This window comes from Zalophus californianus, chromosome 10 (genome assembly GCF_009762305.2).
Source record: "Zalophus californianus isolate mZalCal1 chromosome 10, mZalCal1.pri.v2, whole genome shotgun sequence".
Taxonomy (NCBI): Eukaryota; Metazoa; Chordata; class Mammalia; order Carnivora; family Otariidae; genus Zalophus; species Zalophus californianus.
The window spans coordinates 49376427-49397610 of record NC_045604.1 but is presented as its reverse complement, the minus strand read 5'-3'; the positions used below and the strand labels follow the sequence as shown (position 1 = coordinate 49397610).

The window sequence follows — 21184 nt, the reverse complement described above, 5'->3', positions numbered from 1 at the left end:
GAATGGTTCACCGTAACATGCAGTTTCACTGTCCCAGAAAAGCAGTTGCAAGACTAAGTTTCTGGCAGAGTGCTCTGCCTGGTTTCCCGTCTCCCGATCCCACCACTGTCCACCCGCTGCCTGTTTCTTTATGTGGTGTCAGGACTCTGCTTATCACACCTGGGCACGCATACGTGGTCCAAGACAGCCATGGGCTCCAATTTTCCGGCATGTTCAAAGGAGATGTGGAGTCTAAGCTGCTCTATAATAGCTTTCTCTGGACGCTGAAGATAAAACACCTGCAGAGAACCCTTTGAGAAACTCACCTTGATGAGTTCCCCTAATAGCACAGGGTGATTGCTTTCTTCCTGGCTAAGGAGGGCCGTGCCAATGGCTTCGCAGTAATGTAAGGCCTGGGACACAAGGCCGTAATCCGCCAGCCGGGAAGCATAAAGGAGCTTATACACCTGTGAAGAGGGATGGAGCCAGTGAGGAGTCCATCCAGGCAGGCATAGAAGGAGAGGAATGCAGATAAGACTTCCTGGAAGCCAGCTGACGGCCACCTCCCGTTAACTCTGCCATCCAAATCTCAAGGAGGGCCTCATGCCATTTGGGGCATCCTATCTGGGTATGGGCACAATTTCAAATCTAGCCTGAAGGTCCCGCATCGTGGAGAGAGCGATGGCAGTCACCATTAGCTCAGTCTCCACAGGCTGAGTCCCCATCGAAATGCACCCGACTACTTACTTCTTATCAGGAAGCCCACCCACCTGGAAAGCCTGGTGTAGGTGGGGTGGAGGGCCAGGCACCAGGGGGGACATAGAAAGGAAGAAGAAATGACTCAAATGCAGAGCAGGCGGGTATTCACAGAAGCATGAGGGGTAGAGCAAGATGGAGCGTGAGGGTTTGGGAATCAGACAGGTCCAAGGTCAAATCCCAGCTCCACACTGGGTGTGCCACCTTGGGCTGGTTACCCCACCCCCCTGTGCCTGTTTCCTCACTATAATATGGGGATAATAATACTATTTACCCTTTGGCTGCTGTAAAGATTAAATTAGACAATCCACGCCAAGGTCTTGGAACAAATGGTATGCAAGAGATGTGAACCAAGAGCATGTAACTCCTCTGAGCTTCAGTTTCCTCTTTTGGGAAAGGGGGGTAATCATGCACACCTCACGGGATGAGAAATAATACCCTAAAAACACAAAAGCACTATGCCCGCACCTAGAGCGTACTCACTAAGACTAGCTGATCCCCTTACTCTCAGCCCAGAGGAGACTGAAGGGGGGGGGGGTGACCCAAGAAGGGAGAGAGGGATGAAAGGACTATTCAAGAGAGAGCTGGTCCAGCACGGCTTTGCTTTGCCGGGGACGGAGAGTCTTTGGTAAAACACCGAAAGAAGATACTAATGGGGTCACTTCCCTTCTCATAACTAAATCACTCATTTTCAAGGTTTGGTTTTGTGCTTTGCGTTGCGGGGTGAGGGTGAGTGTGTGTGTGGCTAGGTGCACTCTGGGGGCAGGCTCTGAGGGAGTCTTGATGAATTTGAGGTGACAACAGGGCATCCAGCAGAGAAGCTGAGAGAAGAGAGGAGAACCCGCAGCGTGCACCCCACGTGCACAGCAGAAGCCCCAAGGGGAAGAAGGAAGAGTGAGGACCGGGGACAGAGCCAGGAGGAACTTTCAGAGCTCAAAGACAGAGGGGTCCAAAAGAGATGGCAGGAGAAGGTCAGACAGAGGGAGCAGGCTGGGCAGTGCCTGGGCTGGGCCTCCTTCTCCCACCCCCGGCACGATGGCCAAGGGGCAGAGGAGAAGGGAGAGCTGTTTGGGGAGAGAAGAGCAGAAGTTGTTGCAGAGCAGGTGTGAGGAGTGGAGACCCCAGGACACTGGCCAATTTCCATTTGTCAGGTGGGAGGCAGGAGCCTCCAGCAGAGGGGGCGCTGCCGTGTTTTGCTTTCATATCTTAAAACGCAGACCTTTAGGAGACCTAGGAAGAAATCCTAACTCTTCCCACACTCAAGCTAATGAGGAAAAGTGCTGTCGATGACTTAGCCCAGCTACTCCGTGCCAAATAGTAAAGCTGGAAATCCAGCTGCTAACGGTCACCCGTTACCTGGAAAGAAGGGATGAAGGATTTGGGGCGGCCCAGCATCTGACAGTACTCGAAGATTTCCGTCCTCTGGATAGCCTCGGTCGTTGCAAATTTCGAAAACTCTTGACTAAAACCAGGGAATAATAATAAAAGAAATTGAGGCAGGGTGGGAGGGGAGGGGTTTCAATCCTAGCAGACAAACACCAGCTGCACCGTTTGTGGTAGAGCTTCTGCCCTGGGCTGATCCCCGGGACGGCTCCCAGGCAGGAAAGACGCTCTGGGCCTCCAGAGTGAATGTTTGGCCTCCTCTCGTTCCACCTTCTTGAGGCTGGGGATGGAACAGAACAGAGGCCTGCACCAGAGGTGCCCGGGAGCAAAGATTGCAGAAAAGGGGGGTCCTCCACCTTCTTTGCTGGAGGGTCCCCTAAGGCAAGGTGCTCTCCCTCCCACCTCGGCGGGGCGCTGGGTGCTCCTCTTAAACATACTGAGAGAGAACCTTAGTGCCTTGAAGGCCTAGAACGTGCACCTGTGCGAGGCCACTCCTGGCCTGAACAAAAGAGAAGAGGGAGTGATGTGGGGCCCCAAGAGCACCGAGAAAGGTGGCCGAGAATGGGGAGGACAGCTGAGCCAAAAATCAAATGACAGTCCCTGAGCCGGGTGTCCATTCAGCCAAAGGGGAAGCGGGCTGAGCGAAGGTGATCCAAGGGGCTTCCAGACCCCTCCACGCACCCCGACAGCTTGTCTGAACTCACGGTCCCTCCCGGCTATCCCCAGAAATGCCCTCATGTGACACAAACACAGGAGGGAGCTGAATGAAGCCCTACGCATTTCTTGCCACACTGGGCACAGATGGGACGTGACAAGCCAACTAGACGCCATCAGAGACCACGACCGGAGAGAGCTGGCCACGAGACCGACATTTCCGCAGAGGTAGGACACTTGGCACAACAGTGATCAGTCAGGGCTTCGCAGCCTGACGGCCCGGGTTCCAAGTCCAGGGTGACGGCACGCTAGCTGTGCTATCTCAGGTAAGTTCCTTAACCTCTCTGTGCCTTGGTTCCCCTCCTCTATCAAGTGAAGGTTAAAAATGTACCTTATTTATAGGGTCAATTTGTAATGATTAAAGGAAACAGTGCAAATAAAATGACTGGCACAGTGTAAGCGCTTAGGAAATCTTAACTATTACCGGGAGGGGAGAAGAGAGATCCCGAACACGGGGGGCTGCTATGGAAGCAAACGGGTCTTTCTGTCCATTTATTCGTTGTCTACAGGATTATGAAGATCCTTCTGCGTGAAAAGCCTAATGTTATGGCCAACAAAGAATAAGTAACAGGTGAGACTTTGAGTAGCTTGTGCACCAAGTCAGTGTAGCGGTGTGAGGAGTAAGCATAAACTTCTTCCAATCTCCAGTTCCGCCCAGGGCGGACTCTGAGCCCACCCAGGGCTGCCTAACACGGAGCCGCAAGCCGCACGGATCACACTAACGAGTCACAAGAGGTGACCTCTGCTCGTGGAGCCAGGGTGCCACCCAGTGGTCAGAGGGGCACAGTACACCCCAAAGGCACACAAGCACAGTTTCGGGGAGCAGGACTGGGGCCTGAGGCCCCCTGTTGGTGTGATGTGGCAGCCACCGGCACCTGCCAGCCCAGCTCCCGGGAGGAAAGACCCAGAGGAAGGGAGCAGCAGTAGCTGAAATTCACAGGGGAAAATGGAAAAGGGAGCCGTGAAACCCAGCCCGGCCTAAAACAATCCCCCAGAAAACGTCCTTCCCGCTCCCTTCCCCAGAGGACCACGTACCTGTGGTTGCTGCCAAGCAAGGCCAGATGGTCTGTCTTCACGGTGTAGTGGCCGAAGGGCACGTGAGCCATGAGGTAGCAGAAGTGGGCGGCCTCCACCAGCCCCTTCCCCGCTGCAGGAGGAGGAGAGCAAGCCCCAGTCACAGAGCATGCCGTGTGGGGACCCACTCTCTGGCGGGATGGGAGAGGGATGGCAGGGGTGCTCAGGGGTCAGACAGGAGCGTCCTCACGGGGGCAAAGGGGAGAATGGCTCTCATCAGGAGTCACATGCCCCAAACCGCACACTCCCTCCCGCCCGCGTTCTTGGCCTCAGTTGGACATTCCGATGTTCTTCGGTCAGAATAGGTCGCTAATTCCTGTTCCCCTCCTATATTTGTGATTAGGAATTTGCTAAGCATTTTGGTCCTTCCTGAGGGTGAAAAGGAAGCAGATGCATACACCTGAACAAAGACGGGGGCCATGGGGAGTAGCCGTTTTTAAATTAGGCTTCTTTGGGGCACTAATGCTTCTCCTACTGAAGTGAAACAATAGGAAACTTTTCCCAGGGCTCATAAAATTCACAATAATCACCAACTTGTTCCCATTTACAGAATGTTCTCCCATACATTTCCCATTACCTCAAAATTGAATCAATTCAAGTAGGTAAAGTACCCAGCACAGTGCCTGGCACCCAGGAAGGACTAAACAAAACCTACTTCCCCTTCTGACCGAGTGCGAGCAGCCTGCTAGCTGACTTGGCAAACCTTACACACAGCTATTTTCAGTTTAACAGAGCGCTATACCACAACGTTTACAAAGACTATCATGATTTCTAGATGTTCTGCCCCTTGACCAAATCTGAGAACCACTGATCTGGAACATCCAATAGCCCCTAAGTGTTCATCAGGCCATGTTCATGAGAGAGAATACAAGTACAGACCACAATTACCCAGGGTAGTTCGGGCAAAGACAGAGCTTGCTATCTGGCCGAGCTGAGTCACTGTACGACTAACCATAACAGGAGCTGAGGTCCCCCAGTGTTAACTCCATCTTCAGGGGAATCTGACCAGGGATAGAAAGCCAACCATTGAGAGTTGCTTCCTATAGCCGCACAGCCCAAATCTTGGGGGCCTGGACTGCATTGGCTTGCAGCAGAAATTCTGGGACATGGAGGCAAGAATGACACTCCTTTCTGTCCCCCAAACACGGAGGCTCCTAGGTCAAAGGAGAGCCTGAGGCCCAGACTTGGGCCCTGCACAGCACCTAAGAGCCTACAGACAGATGTTTGTCTGTCTCCCTACAGAAGAGAGTAGCAGGGCTGGCTTCTGCTTACCCAGGGTGTCCCCCATGGTGATAATCGCTCGCTGAAGCAGCTCCGGGTCCCCACCCTGATTCGACAGAATCACAGCCAAGTGAGGCCTCCAGTCTCCCCACTGCTTGTCCGCACAGCACTGAAAGGCAGCAGACAAAATGGGAGATTTACTGACTAACGTAGGGCTAGCCAGAGCGTAGGAAAAGGAAGTTGTCCATCTCCTAGTTTGGAGTTCAGGGAATGTGCGCTTACACCTTCCTGCAGTGCTGTCCTTCATTGATTTCAAGATCTCCTTTTAAAAAACAAGACTCCTAGAAGGATGGGTAGCAGACAGTCACGTGCACATACATACATTCAGAGGAATATTGGGAGGTAGGTAAATAAAATGACACTATGGATCACTTCCTGATTTTCAAATTTCTTCCTGCTGCTCCTGATCCCAACAGCGAGGGACAACATCCAGAAAAACAAAACAAAACAAACCCTGATGGTTCAGTGGGAGAAGGAGGACCAAACATCCTTGACTCATATGAAGAATCCGCATTAGCCAGTTAGAAGTCAGGGGAACCGTAGACCCTTAACACCTTACCGCATGGCTTGGGTTTTCTGGTTTTACAAAGGCCTTTCACACACATAACCTTAGTTAACTTTCACAACAACCCTAGAAATCGAATTCCTATCGCCACTCGACGGACGAAGAAAGCAGGCCACGTGGCCCAGCCCAGCACCCAGTCCCCATTCATCTTGCTCTGAGCTGAGGGCTGTGCCCGCTCCCTCTGGTGACCATGCAGGAGCAGCAGAGTTCCACAAGGGGGCAGCAGGGTGCACATAGAGCCGGGGAAGTGGGAAAATACCCCACACAAAGGATGGGGCTTGGGTCTCCCTTCTCCTGAATGAAGGGGGATTTCAAGACAGGAAATATCAATAAAGAAACAATATGACATCACAGAAACAACTCGGGCCCTGGATTCAGCTACCTCTTTTTTTTTTTTTAAGATTTATTTATTTTAGAGAGAGAGAGAGCATGAGTGTGCGGGGGTGGGGTTGGGGGGGAGCAGAGGAGAGGGAGAATTCCAAGAAGACTCCCCGCTGAATGCAGAGCCCCACACAGAGCTCGATCTCAACACCCTGAGATCATGACCTGAGCTGAAATCAAGAGTTGGCTGCTCAACTGCCTGAGCCACCCAGCGCCCCTGGAGTCCTGCTTCTTACTAGCTTTGTGACCTTGAGCAAGTTTCTCAAAACCTTTTTTTCCTCACCTCTTAAATAGAGATCATCATTTCTACCTAACAGGGTTAGTGTTGATAATAAAATAAGATAGCCAGTAAAGCACATTGCATAGTGCTTTGCACTTAGTTTGCTCTTTATAATTGACATGTAGGTGCAAACACACACACACACACACACACACACACACACACAGAAGCCCAGCAAAAGGAAAGGTGATTTGCAGACCAGTCCATCTCCCAGTTTGTTACACAGAATGGGTAGAGAGAAGGAAGGAGGGAGGGAAGAAGGAAGGAAGGAGGGAGGGAAGGAAGGAAATGGACAGTAGTAATGGCTAAGATCTGGAGGTCAGAATAATTCATAATTATTTGGTCTTTGTAATTATCCCAAGGAACAAAAGATGCTTTATCCAACTGAATTTTATGGTTGCTTTTTGTTTATCTGGGTAATGCAGTGTGAATGAGGGGGATGATGATAATAAATCACAAGAATAGCAGTTCTCACTCACTCTGCTCTGCCCATGAACCATACCCAGTGCTAAGCATTTCTCCTGTGAACAATCACATGCATTGGGTACTATTATTATCCCCACATCGGCCAGGCCCTTTCTTGCTGGAACTAAAAGAATAAGCAAAAGAAAAATCCTTGCTGAAAAGAACAAGCACTTAGAAGTCATTCTTCTGTCTCTTCCCTAGGTGATTTGAAAAAACTCACTGGAAAGCCGATCTCTGGGGAGAAGGAGCACGAAAGAGAGAACAAACACCTAACTAACTTCAGTAGGTCAAGCATGGTGGTTGACATGTGTTCAGATACTCTCTCTCCTGTAATTTGCACAATAACTCTATTGGTGAGGCATCAAAATGCCCACAAAGAGGAAAGCCTGACATTCTGAGATTAAGTAAGAAGGCCAAGTTCACAGAACAGGAAGGAGCAGACTCTGGTTACACCTATGATGGAAGTGCACAGCTGGTTTTCTGGTTGCCATGCTTTTTCCACTCATTCCAAGTAATTAAAGACTAGCCTCTTACTCGATGCCATGATGCGAGGCAACGCTCAAACACTAAGATCAAATACTGCATTGGCACATCACCTCTGGCTTCTCAGTTTTCTCACCTAACAGCAGGGAGCATTTGGCATTTGCTGGGAGACCCAATGGACCGTATGTTGATTACATCATTTCCTGCTTCATGACATGATGCAATTTCATGGCCGTGCACAGCCATTCAGCGGATTCGTGAGCACTCTGTGTTCCTATATAGCCAGTGGGCTTGACCATGGGGCAGGAAAGTCATCATTTCTCTTTTCTTTTCTAGGAATTGTCCAGAAGCAATAAGAAGAATAAAAAACGGAAAGTGTGAAGTCTGTTTTCATTAAAACTAGGTGTCAGCAAAAACCCAAAATTTGAAATTCAAGAAAAAGCTGCCAAAAGTAGTAGAGATTGAACAAAGGTGAGTTCAGGAGGAAGCAGAAAGATAACTCCAGAAGGAGAGGATCCCACAGCCATCTCCGCTGGCTGGGGAGAAGCCAAGGCTACACGGGTACCCACTGAACACTCCAGATCATGTGGGAAATGCCAGTCAGCCTGCACTGTGGCCCTGGCCCCTCCCCAGCACAGACCTACCCCAAGCAGTTGGCCCAGGGAAGACTCGACTCCTGGCAAGGATCAAACAGAATCTATACAAATTCACTATAAAGATAAAAGGAGGGAACTAACGTGAAAAAATACATGGAAGGTAGAAAAAACGCTCACTGGAAAAATGTTAACCACAAAACAAATAAAGAAGTATCAGCAAACATTTCATCATGAATTTAAGTAAAGTAATGAAACAATTTCTTATGAAGCAAGGACCTAAAGCTAAGTTACAAGAACTCAAGAAAGAGACAGCGGACAAGAGGAAGAGGTAAATGTGACCTGCAGAGCTCAGGGAAGAAGTGGGAAAAAATCAAAGAAATCAAGACAAAAATGGCAAGAGCACAACAATGAAGAGACACTGATGAAAACACAATAAGGGACACACAGGATGGAAATGAGAGAAGAAGAAGGAAGAAGGAAGAAGGAAGAAGGAAGAAGAAGAAGAAGAAGAAGAAGAGGAAGAGGAAGAAGAGGAAGGAAGGAGGGAAGGAAGGAAGGAAGGAAGGAAGGAAGGAAGGAAGGAAGGAAGGAAGGAAACAAAAAAGTGTTTTAATTAAAGAGAAAATGATATACATATAATCCGCCTATGTATATGTATATATTCATATATATAAGAAACTGTGCATACATGGAATTCCTCAAAGAAAACCAAAATAATGGAACAAAACAAGTATTGAAGGATATAATTCAAGGAAACTTTCCTGAACTGTAAAATATGAACGCAGATATTAAAAGAGCATGCTGTGTACCAAGAAAAAAAACTGACCCAGATAGTCAACACCAAGATAGATCCCAGTAAAGTTACTGACTTCAAGGATAAAGAAGGGTACTTTGGGGCAAAAAGACCAAGTCTGTTTTCATGGGGAAAACATTAGGCTGGCCTCAGACTTCTCCTGAGCTATATCCAACTCTACACAACGTGTAAGATCGAATATGTCCAGCTTTGCAGGCTCTGTGTGCAGCGGAGGGAAAGAAGGGCAGCCTCGCTGCAGGAAGCCTGGGAACAGCACGCTCTCTCACTATCCACGCACACCATGCAGACAGCTGTGCAACCGTGTAAAGGGCAAGGTCTTTGGATCAGACAGACCTGAGCCAATCCTGGCTCCACTTCTCCAAGCTCTGTGATCTCAGGTCATTTTACACCCTTGCACCTGTTTCCACATCTGCAAAATGGGGACAATAATTCCTACCTCTGTGCATTAAATGAAATAATATGAAGCCAAGTGCTCAGTACAGGGCCAAGTGCACAGTAGGTGCACTCAGCAGGGAGTCTGCTTAAGATTTTCTCTCTTTCTCTCTCTCCCTCTATCCCCTCTCTAAAAAGAAAAAGAAAAATCGTTAAAGTCATCACCTCGTTCCCGAGCTGTCCCTTCCCCCTAAACCCCTAGGATGCTGGGGTATTGAAGGAGTCCCGTCACAAAGAGTACCGTGGCTGCTTGTGGGATCCTCGCCGACATGAACTGGAAGAGGGTCTGCAGTGGGTCGTTGGCGGCTAGCGTGCTGGTGAAGCTGCAGAGAGAGGTGACCATTAGTGGCAACCAAGCCAAGAGGACCTTTTACCCATTGCCAGTGGGGCAAAAGCTCCCATATATTTCTATTTGATTTCAGCAGCTACTTTGGGAATACAAATTTGTCTTTGCCTCTCAGTTGTGCCTCTGCTACCTCCCACTTTTGGGGGGCTTGGCAGGATCTTCCTTCCACACACACCCCCAGAGAGCTCACTGTTGGGGGATATTTCCTGCACTTTTGCACTGATGCCCTTGAGTAACCATTTCTCTAGGCTCTCTTTGTCATGGAAATGATGCCCCAACATTTCACAGGTCCCCGGAGAGCCGCAGCAGTTAACCCAAACTTCCTCTCCGTGGGCCCCTCCTCCCCAGTCGTCCCCCTCAGCTCCTCCTCCCCTGAAGCAGCCGCCCCGCATGCCCCACCCACAGCGCTCAGGGCTGGCTTCTCTGGCTCACGACTAGACTGGCTCGGCCGTGCTTTTACGCACAAGCACTAAATACCCATGTCCAGTAACCAGAGAGGCGTAGAACAGGGACCAGAAATGATCCCGCTGATGACAAACCGTGGGATATGCTTAACAAGGATATAATAAGCTCTATAGCTGATTTGAGATTTAAGCACACTCGGTAAGAGATATTCTTCACAATTCGCTGGGCCCCATCAAAAATCAATGGCCCAAGGCAAAAATCTGTAGCAGAGATGTATGCTCTAACATGGGGTTGTAGGATGTTCATTTCCAAAACCCAAAGGAGAATCATCTCTCAGAATACGGTCCTTTATTTAATAGCACCCTTGCCTCGGGAGCTCGGAGCACTTTTCATAATAAAACTCCAGTGCTCCTCAACACCCTGAGCATAATGAAGTGCGCAGAGGCATTCCTAGTCCCTGGGAAGACTGAGGGTGAGGGTAGAAAAGAGAATCCACGGATGGAGAAGGGTAACAGGACAGCCTTGAAGGCAAGTGCGATCTTCCCAGCCAACTGCCCAACAGCCCATTTATGGCCAATTTAAACTTGAGTTCAACTGAAAGGTTCACAGCTTCACAGCTTCCACCAACACAGGAAGATGAACATTTTGAGGGAACATCCTTCTCCCTGTCAGATCCAAGCCTGCCCCTTACAGGAGTGTCCCCAGTCCTCTCCACCCCACCATGTCTGTCCCTGCCCTCTCACGGATCTGACCTTGCTCAGAAACCCTTCCTTCTCCAGCACCCTGACACCCAGCTCTTCCAACTACTCCCCCTTATTCCAAACTCCTGGCCATGTAGTCACCCTCCCATCCTGTCTCGTCCTGGTTTGGGCATTCTTCCCGGTTTCGATGTGCCGGTATGATCTCTGACTAAACACATCCCTCGGGTCTCGTCATGTCCGCCTGCCCTAGATGAAGGCCGCCACATCCAATCCCCAGTCCTATAAAGCCCGTTCCTACTGCTCCCCCATACCCCGACCTTCCTCTCAGCACCCACATTCCCCACTGCAAGACTAAGTGACAGACAACTCCTAACTCTCAGGTCTAAGCTCCTGTCAGCCGTAAGTGGTCACCTATTCCCTCACTGGTGGAACTATCTAGAATAGCCCCTCCCAAAGAGAACTACCAGACTGTAGAAACCTATGTAATTTTTGGAACACACCCTGAGAAATATTACTAAAATGTTTATTTATCAAGCAGGTAGAAAGAATGTGTCCAGGTCTAGGTTACAAGAACCTAAAGAAGTGATATCCTACATCCGGGTCAGAAAAGAGAAATTGGAAGGATGCTTGGTGTGTGGGGCTTCCCAGTGCATCCTGCATTTCTCCCGACTACCCCTCCCTTGGTGGGGAGGGAGGCCTCTCTGCTCCATTGGTCTCCTTTGCCAGCACCCAGCTCACTCACCCACTCATAACCCAGTTGTAGGTCCTTGGGTCCATCTTGCTGGAGAGGAACAAAGCGTGGCCCCACAGGTGGTTCTTCATGGCCCACTCCAAGGCTTCCTGAAAACAAAAACACATCGCATTCAACATGGACCTCCTCATCTTCCTCTACCGACAACACATGATGGTGTTTGGGTACCGCCGCCCCCGAGCCATACCCACTGGGCTCCCAGGAAGACTCAGAGCCTCAACTGTGAGTGTGTCAGAGCAGCAGTGGGGAAATGGGCTCTAACTGGCACATATTTCTCTCTAAGCTGTCCATTCTCCAGCCTTCCCTTGAGAATAGAAGTGATGTGTGCCTCTTCGACATCTGGCTCCTAGAAGCCCCTTGCCCAGTCCCCCATGCCCTTTTCTCCATTGGGCTGGCTGGAAGGAAGATGCTCAGATGGTACAGCCTCCTCCATGCGGAGTCCTTGAACTACTCCGTGGAGGAGGAGTGCCCCGCCATTCTGTTCACCGTCCAGGACTCCCATGTGAATAGAAAGAAGTGTTTAAGCCAGTATGCATAACGGTTAACCTGCCCCACCTAATATTGTAACTAATTGCTTGTTAACAACCAAGTGTTTGGTAGCTATCAACTTCACATGCCAAATGAATGACACCGTTAACTTGGTGAGATCAGTAAGAAGCTGTAAATTTTAACACATACAAAGACACACTCACATTCATCTTTTCATTCAATTTTCAGAATTATTTAGTAAGAGCTTAATTTATATTTGAGGTTTTGACCTGGTGTTAATAATTTCCTTAGTACTCAAAAATAATGTGATTTTTGGACAGGAAGTCACTAATGAGGTAACTTGAACTCCTGGTGCAAATTTCTTTGATCATCCTAACATCTCCCACACTACCTTATTTGAAGAGAGAGAACAAATTTAAACCACTACCATTAGGAAATTCAGCCTCACATCCACTACAAGGAAAAATGACATTGAGTTACTCTTTTCATATGTTAAACTATTTCACAACAGTATTTTTTTAAGGGAATTACTAATAATTGGTTGGGTATCACCACTTTGCTCACAAATTTGCATCTCCAAAAATATAATTTAAGAATAAGTGGAGAAATTGGGAAATTACATTGAGGATACTAATCTCACACAGTGCCAGAGATGAGACGCCAGTCAAATATTAATAAAGATATGAAAGATATTTTGGTCTCTAGCCCCTCATGAGCCATTCTGGACTCCCAGGGTACCCTTCCCGTCCCTTGCTCACCTTTGGACCCAGGTATGACAGGTAGTGTGGTGGACGGTTAGAAGCCAAGCTCAGACATCAGGCTGCCTAGATTTGAGCGCTGGCTTTATTACTCGGCAACTTTCCTCATTTGTAAGGACATAAAACAAGAATAGAACCTAACCTAACAGGGATTTCTATGAAGATAAATGAGACAATGCATGGAACATGTTAACTAAGTGCCTGGTACATAGAAAGTATTTTCTAAATATTTGCTTTTGTTATCGTTATTGTTATGGTCATTACTTAATCTTTCTTAAGGAAAGAGATCATTATTGATTTACCTCTGTATCCCCCACTGGGTTCAATGCCTTAGAAGTAGTGGCTGCTTAATAAATGTTTACTGAATAACTAAATCACTGGTGAAATTGCAGGCCCCTACCGTATAGTGAACAGGGATGGCTAGCGTATGATCGCACTGATTTTCCCTGAGTATCATGTCTTGCATTCATTTTAAAATATAACATCACTGGGGCGCCTGGGTGGTTCAGTTGGTTAAGCACCTGACTTCAACTCAAGTCATGACCTCAAGGTCCTGGGATCAAGCCCCACATCCGGCTCTTCGCTCAGCAGGGAGTCTGCTTGTCCCTCTCCCTCTTCCTCTGCCCCCTTCCCCACTTGTGCTCCTCTCTCTCTCAAATAAATAAAATATTTTAAAGATAAACAAAATATAACATCATATACAAGTAAACAGAGATTAAAAATTCAAATGTAAAGGTGAAGTCACCAAAATACTTAAACTTTATTTTCATAACTTAACTTTAAAGTAGGAAAGCCTTTCTTTTTTTTTTTTTTAAGATTCTGTTTATTTATTTGAAAGCGAGAGAATGAGAGAGAGAGAGAGCACATGGCGGGGGAGGGGCACAGGGAGAAGCAGACTCCCTGCTGAGTAGGGAGCCTGATGCGGACTCCATCCTGGGACTCCAGGATCATGACCTGAGCCGAAGGCAGCCACCTAACCAACTGAGCCACCCAGGTGCCCCTAGGAAAGCCTGTCTAAATATCACTCCAAAAAAGTAATTTTGGGGGGGTGGGAGGGATGGGGTGGCTGGGTGATAGACATTGGGGAGGGTATGTGCTATGGTGAGTGCTGTGAATTGTGCAAGACTGTTGAATCACAGATCTGTACTTCTGAAACAATGCAATATATGTTAAGAAAAAAAAAAGAAGAAGATAGCAGGAGGGGAAGAATGAAGGGGAGTAAGTCGGAGGGGTAGAGGAACCATGAGAGACGATGGACTCTGAAAAACAAACTGAGGGTTCTAGAGGGGAGGGGGTTGGGAGGTTGGGTTAGCCTGGTGATGGGTATTAAAGAGGGCACAATCTGCATGGAGCACTGGGTGTTATGCACAAACAATGAATCATGGAACACTACATCAAAAATTAATGATGTAATGTATGGTGATTAACATAACAATAAAAAAAATTTTTAAAAAGAAATTTTGTACAGAAAGTCCTAAAAAAATAAAGAGCTCCTACGAATCAATAAATGGAGATCAAAAATCAGACAGAAAAATGTAGAAAATCCATCATGGGCGCCTGGGTGGCTCAGTTGGTTAAGCGACCGCCTTCGGCTCAGGTCATGATCCTGGAGTCCCGGGATCAAGTCCCGCATTGGGCTCCCTGCTCAGCAGGGAGTCTGCTTCTCCCTCTGACCCTCTTCCCTCTCGTGCTCTCTATCTCTCATTCTCTCTCTCTCAAATAAATAAATAAAATCTTTAAAAAAAATCCATCACAAAAAAATTCACAGATTGAAAGATATTAGACTTCACTTATAATGGGGGAAATGAAAATAACTACACTAAATTATACATACATTTTTTACCTCTCAGATTGGCACATATTAAAAGCTTGGAAACACACAGAGTTGGTGAGAGTGGGAAAACGGGCACTCGCATGTATTGCTGGTAGAGTAATCAGTCAAACCTCTAAAAAGGCAATTTGTCACTTTCTCAAAATTTCAAGCTATATACCCTTGGACTCAACACTGCTATTTCCAGGAACTATTCTAGAAATCATATGTATATTTTCCCACATGGCAAAATGACTTTCGTTGTTGTTGCAGCATTATTTGTAATAGCAAAAGACTGTTAAATCATCTACATGTCAATCTATCAGGGTTTAGTTAAATTAATTATAATTTATCTTTAGAAATCTGTGCAGCCATAAAAAATAATGAAGAAGGTACTTATATGTTAAAAGGAGCAGGAATCAGGAAAATGTGGCCTGAAGGCCAAATTCAGCCTACTGTCTATTTTTGGTACAGCGCACAAACGAAGGATAACTTTTCACATTTTTAAATGATTGGAGAAAAAAATAAAAAAAAGAATAATACTTCATTACACATGAAAATTATATATAATTCCAATTTCTATGTCCATAAAAAAAACACAGCCACACCCATTCATTTACATATTGTCTGTGGCAGGTTTTACTTGACAATAGCAGAACTGAGCAGTAGCAAATGGCCTGCAAAACCTACATTTACTGTCTGGGGTGCCTGGCTGGCTCAGTATGAAGAGTATCTGACTCTTGATTTCAGGGTCAGGAGTTCGAGCCCCACACTGGGTGTGGAGATTACTTAAATCAATAACATTTTATGTATGTGTGTGTATATCTATATATACTTATTGTCTGTCCTTTTACAGAAAACAATCCCAATATAGTTTTCTAAGATATTTTGTTAAATGAAAAAAAGGTGAAGAAATGGAAGATAGAGGGTGCCTGGCTGTAGAGCTTTCAACTCATGATCTTGGGGTTGTGAGTTCAAGCCCCATGTTGGGTGTAGAGATTACTTAAAACCTTAAAAAAAAAAAAAAGAAATGGTATATAGTAAGCTGTTAAAAATGGAGAAAATAATTATATATGCAGAAAATATCCCTGGATATTTCAGAGATAGCAATTCAGTGGCCGAGAGGATGGGGGCATCAGTTTCCCCACTATATCCCTTTTATCTTTTGAATTTTGAATCATATTGATTCAAATTGATTTCTGTCATATATTTCAATATTTACGTTTCCTTTAAGACTTTTGTAAAATGTGAGGGATGCCTGGGTGGCTCAGTTGGCTAAGCGTCTGCCTTTGGCTCAGGTCATGATCCCAGGGTCCTGGGATCGAGTCCCGCATCAGAATCCCTACTCAGTGGGGAGCTTGCTTCTCCCTCTGCCTGCCTCTTTCCCTGTTTGTGCTCTCTCTCTCTCTCTCTTTCTTTTTCTGACAAATAAATAAATAAATAAATCTTCTAAAAAAAAAGGCTTTTGTAAAATGTGAGTTCAACTTCAAAATTAAACAAGGCATAAAAAAATAGGTAAGTATGTGAGGTGATGTATGTTATTAATTAACTCCATGGGGAGAATCCTTTCACAATGTATTTGTGATATTTGTATATCAAATCATCATGTTGTACACTTTAAATATCCTATAATTTTGTCAAATACCTCAATTAAAATTTTTTGAATAAATAATATAAAGATTAAAATTGTCTAATTTACATATCAAGAAATAAACAAGACATTACTTCATCTGTTAAATTAAAGTATTCGATATTGGTAGGCAAACGTTAGATATAGTTGGTGGGGACATCATTTGTAAACAAATTTTCTGGAAACTAATTTTGTGTATATGTAAAGAAGCTTTTTGTTGTTTTTCTTGTTTTCTCTTTGTTTTTATCTTTTTTATTATTATTATGTTATGTTAATCACCATACATTACATCACCATACACCATACATTACATCATTAGTTTTTGATGTAGTGTTCCATGATTCATTGTTTGTGCATAACACCCAGTGCTCCACGCAGAACGTGCCCTCTTTAATACCCATCGCCAGGCTAACCCATCCCCACCCCCCTCCCCTCTAGAACCCTCAGTTTGTTTTTCAGAGTCCATCGTCTCTCATGGTTCGTCTCCCCCTCCGATTTCCCCCCCTTCATTCTTCCCCTCCTGCTATCTTCTTCTTTTTCTTTTTTCTTAACATATGTTGAATTATTTGTTTCAGAGGTACAGGTCTGTGATTCAACAGTCTTACACAATTCACAGCGCTCACCATAGCGCATACCCTCCCCAGTGTCTATCACCCACCACCCCATCCCTCCCACCCCCCACCACTCCAGCAACCCTCCGTTTGTTTCCTGAGATTACGAATTCCTCATATCAGTGAAGTCATATGATACATGTCTTTCTCTGTGGAGCCCCATGCAGGGCTTGATACAGGGCTCAATCCCAGGACCCCGAGATCATGACCTGAGCTGAAGTTAGATGCCTAAGCGACGGAGCCACCCAGGCGCCCCAAAAGATGTTATCTTTTAATGATAAGACTATATAATTTTTTTCTTTGTACCTTACTGAACGTCTTAAGTGCCAAAAAATGAATATATATTACTCATATAATTGGGGGTGGGGGTGTGGTTACTTTTTAAAAACCAGCATGGAGGGGCCACACTTGCCTTCTTCCTTCCGTAGTAGAGCAGTTTAGTGAACTTCTCTATAATCTGTGCAGGTGTCTCCACGCTGGGGGGAATCTCCCCGGTGAGAAGGTTCGGGGTCCCTGAGCTCAGCACCGGCCAGTCCTCATCGGTCAGGTTGATGAGGTTGGCCACCGGCGGCTGCCTCTTGTACTTCTCCAGTTTCTTGCAGTCTTGCATCAGCAGTTCCGCGATGTCAGACCCCACCATGGACTACAAAGCAAAGCGGGTCAGCCTGAGGGAGAATCCTATTGTCCTCGTGCTCACAGCGCCAGCACCAGAGCACCTGCCTTCTCCATGAGGAGGACATGAAAACACAAGACCTTCCTTTCTTAGATTGTTGTATTCCAAACTTCAGCTTCACTCTCAGGTACTTTCTGCCTGTTGGGAGCCACAGAGATTACCAGAACTATGCACACTCTTACAGGTGTATTATGTGGTTGGCACAGTGACCCAAGAACTGTATGATAACCCCAGGCCAGTGGAGAAGGGCAGGGAAAAGATTATCATTAGCAAACGGGGTTGACACCTGAGCAATTTTTTTTCCCCTGTGGGCCATTCATTGCTTAACATTATCTTTTACAATCATGCCACAAGCCGAATCTTCTCTATCCCAGAAAGACTTCAATTTCAATCCAGCCTGCACCTGCCCACCCACCGGAGCGATAATACCTTACCCCGTTCTGCCGACAAAGGAGAACCAATAATTGCCACAGTAGAGCTGAGTCTCTGCTCCTCTCTGTCTCAGATTTTAGGCTCTGAGCTGCTTTGTGCTGGCAAAATGTCATGATGTCCACCTTGTGTACATCTTCCCTATGGCGAGATTTCAGGGAGCAAAGAATGAGGGGCAGACTCTCCACACAGGACCGTGGGCTCCTCCTGCATTATGAGGATGCCAGCAGAGGGTGGGGGAACTGAGAGAGAAGCCAGATAACCCAGGACTGGAGTACCGAGTCTGTAGTTTCCTTATAGAACCAGAAAGGACCTCAGAGAGTCTTCATATACCCTCTCCATTTTACAGATGAAGAAACTGAGGCCCAGGGACCACATGGGACAGCAAGCAAGAGCACAGACTTTGGAGTCAGACAACCCTGGGTTTAAATCCAGCCTGGACTTCTCAGCTTATACAAGGTTCTTATCCCGTCTGAACCTCTGCTTTTTCCCCTAAAATAGGGATAATGAGAAAAAAACTACCTCCATATAAAAGGAATTAGGAAATTTTGTAGCATATACTAAGTAATCAATAAATGGGCAAATATTGTTTGGTCGAGGTCATTCAATAATACCAGTCAAATTGGGACCAGACCCCTAGTGTCCACACACCTAGCTCGGCACTCTACCCCACATCCGTATACCTGTGTGCAGAAATAGATTCAACGCTCACCTTTACTTGAAGGAACTGTCAAAATACTATGGGCTTGGGGCACCTGGGTGGCTCAGTCGGTTAAGTGTTTGCCTTCAGCTCAGGTCATGATCCCAGGGTTCTGGGATCGAGTCCTGCCTCTGGATCCCTGCTCAGTGGGGAGTCTGCTTCTCCCTCTGTCTCTCCCCCCACCCCAACCCGGCTCTCTCTTTTGCTCTCTCACTCTCTCTCTCTCTCTCTCTCTCTCAAGTAAATAAATAAATTCTTTTAAAAAAATACTATGGGCTTTTCTTGGTGGCAGAAGCTTCAGGATAAGAATAAGTTTATATGGTAGTGATGATATATACAGGGCTTCCCTACACTTAAAGCGGGCACAGTGGTGTTACCTCATTTCCTAAACAGCAAACGAAAGCTCAGAGAGGACTAAGTGACCTGTCCGCCATGGGACCTCTAGTTAGTAGGATGCAGGGACCAAGGACTGGGGTCCTCTGACTCCAGCCAGGACTCTCTCCACAGCAAGAGTGTCCTGAATATGTATCAGAAACAGGACTAGGAATTTAAAAGCAGTTCTAGCTCAATCCTGCAGAGGGCAGACGTGCACACTATCCAGAAACTCAACAGGAACCACGCTCTTTCTCTCTCCAGAAAAACGGCAAGAATTTTTTTCCCACTCCAAACCACTTGTCTGTGATTTTCCAGGCTGTGCTCCACTTTTCTACCAGTACCTATTAAGTTCTCAGAATGCTGAAACCTCCTACCGTGTAGCTCCTGCAAAATAGAACTGTTTTCAGATTTTTAATCTTCATTTTTCTCTCGGCCCTTCAACTATCAAATTGCTTGTCAAATGGCTCAGGCCACATTTGTCTCTGTCTTGTTGCACAGAGTATTCTACCCCACAGGGGACAGACATTTTCTTTCAAGGAAGCCAAGAACAAATCCCCAAAATGCTGATCTGGGCAGGCGGATTTTATAGGTTCAAAAGCCCTCACTTGGCAGCTCTTAAGATAATTTACCTGATCAGGGGTCCTGAGAAAGTCCTCAGCTCTTCTTGTTCCTCGGAGTAATTAAGAATAACCTGGAACGAAAAATCAGATTTGGCGTTTGAGACTATGTCCACCCAAGGCCCCTGTCAGTCAAGTCCGATATCAGAGCCCATGGCTGCGGTCCTGGGATGTGGCTCAGTGCCTTGTGGGGGACATAGGAGGACAAAAGTGAGTTCTCCAGTTGCTGAAAGGGAGCCAACAGCATCTCAGGAGAAACATATATCTAGCCTCACTTCTTTGAGAGAAGATCCCTACCCTTTCCTTCCCAAGACATGCCCCCATCCACGGAGTGCATGGCCCCGTTCCCCACAAGAGCACCCCATTCCCAGAGATGCCCAGGCTCAGGCAGAGGGAAACAGAAAGCAGCCTGCCGGCTTCCTGGGACACAGACTCTCGTTTACCTCCATGCTGTGCAGTTCCACAAGGGCCGTCTGTCCATCCCTGGGGGAGCTGGGACCCACACACACCAGCTGGCCTCCTGGCCCAAAACTCACAGGCACATGAGGGATGTAGAACTTCATGGGCTCCTTGGGACCAGCTGCTGAGACATCCTCTGACCAACAGACACAGGGGCACCCTGTTAGCACTCCTGCGACTGCTTGTCTTTACCATAGGACACCACAGACGTGTTTCTATCCAAATCCCACCTGGGCCAAGATAAGTCTCTGGGCGGGTGGCATAATTAGAAGAAGCGTGTGCTCCAAGTCAGAATTAAGGCTCACAGAATATGTCAGAATATAAGGTGGGGATTTGATGGTTTGGTCCAAATGGGAAAGCACCAGGCCCAGCCTCCTCATGATGGCGAGAGGCTGGGGACGCTGGCTTTCATAGCCCCAGTACTCATGACCTCTCTCCTACCTCCAAGCAAAACAATTATGCTATGTTTTGTATGCCTGCTGTTGCATTACCAAACTGACTCTGGTCTTCACTTTCTGCACCTGTGACATAAAAGTATCTCCGTGCCTCCTCTTCCAGCCTGACCCTGATGGCTAGAAGCAGGGTTCCCTTCCAAGAATCAGCTCTGATGCAATCTCCAGGACAAGAGAAAAGGTGAGAAATGGAGCCAAAATGGCGCCTCTGCCCAGGAGACCGCCACGCGTGGATGAGGCAGGCAGTGAGCCACTCTTGGAAGGACGGAGGGAGGGTGACTTTCCTAAAGGTTGCCACCCGGCCCTCTTCTTATCAGACTTCACCCATTCCTTAGGTCACTTCAGTACCCACCGGCCTGAACTGGACTCCAAGCTGCTGGTGCCCTGGGCTCGTACATCTCAGACGCATTGCCGATGTACTGGCTGAGCTCATAGGCACTGGAGCTGAGACCGGACTCGTGCTGCCGGAGAAGGTTGGACTCGTCGGCCAGTGGTGGCTGGAAGTTACCGGTAATGAAAACACATGAGAAGACTCAGAAATGCTTTCAGAGAGATGGTCCTACCCAGGTGTTCCTTCAAAGCAGCAAAATCGAAACTTTCAAATAAATACATCGAGTATGGATGTGTCACAAGGAAAAGAAGTGCTCGTTTAATCGACAGGTGTTTGTGAAAAAAATGAACGATGGCCTAGTGGAAAGGGTGTAGGCCCTGAGGCCAGGGGACCGGAATTCAAATCCTAGCTTTGTCGGGCGGGGCACCTGTCTGGCTCGGTCGG

General features: G+C 47.0%; 1 protein-coding gene across 10 annotated transcripts in view; it reads right to left on the bottom strand.

The window, feature by feature from the left end:
- The window catches only part of SEC16B (SEC16 homolog B, endoplasmic reticulum export factor), a 64596-nt gene that overhangs the window by 11255 nt on the left and 32157 nt on the right, over positions 1–21184 (bottom strand). For all 10 annotated transcript variants that reach the window (XM_027610159.2, XM_027610157.2, XM_027610158.2 and 7 more), the window contains 11 exons: positions 20762–20906; positions 19942–20093; positions 19511–19572; positions 17812–17947; positions 17117–17347; positions 11398–11495; positions 9445–9526; positions 5179–5296; positions 3868–3979; positions 2092–2197; positions 306–446 (listed from right to left, as the gene is read on the bottom strand). In XM_027610159.2, coding sequence (XP_027465960.2) covers positions 306–446; positions 2092–2197; positions 3868–3979; positions 5179–5296; positions 9445–9526; positions 11398–11495; positions 17117–17347; positions 17812–17947; positions 19511–19572; positions 19942–20093; positions 20762–20906 — 1383 coding nt within the window. The remainder of the gene's footprint in view (positions 1–305; positions 447–2091; positions 2198–3867; positions 3980–5178; positions 5297–9444; positions 9527–11397; positions 11496–17116; positions 17348–17811; positions 17948–19510; positions 19573–19941; positions 20094–20761; positions 20907–21184) is intronic.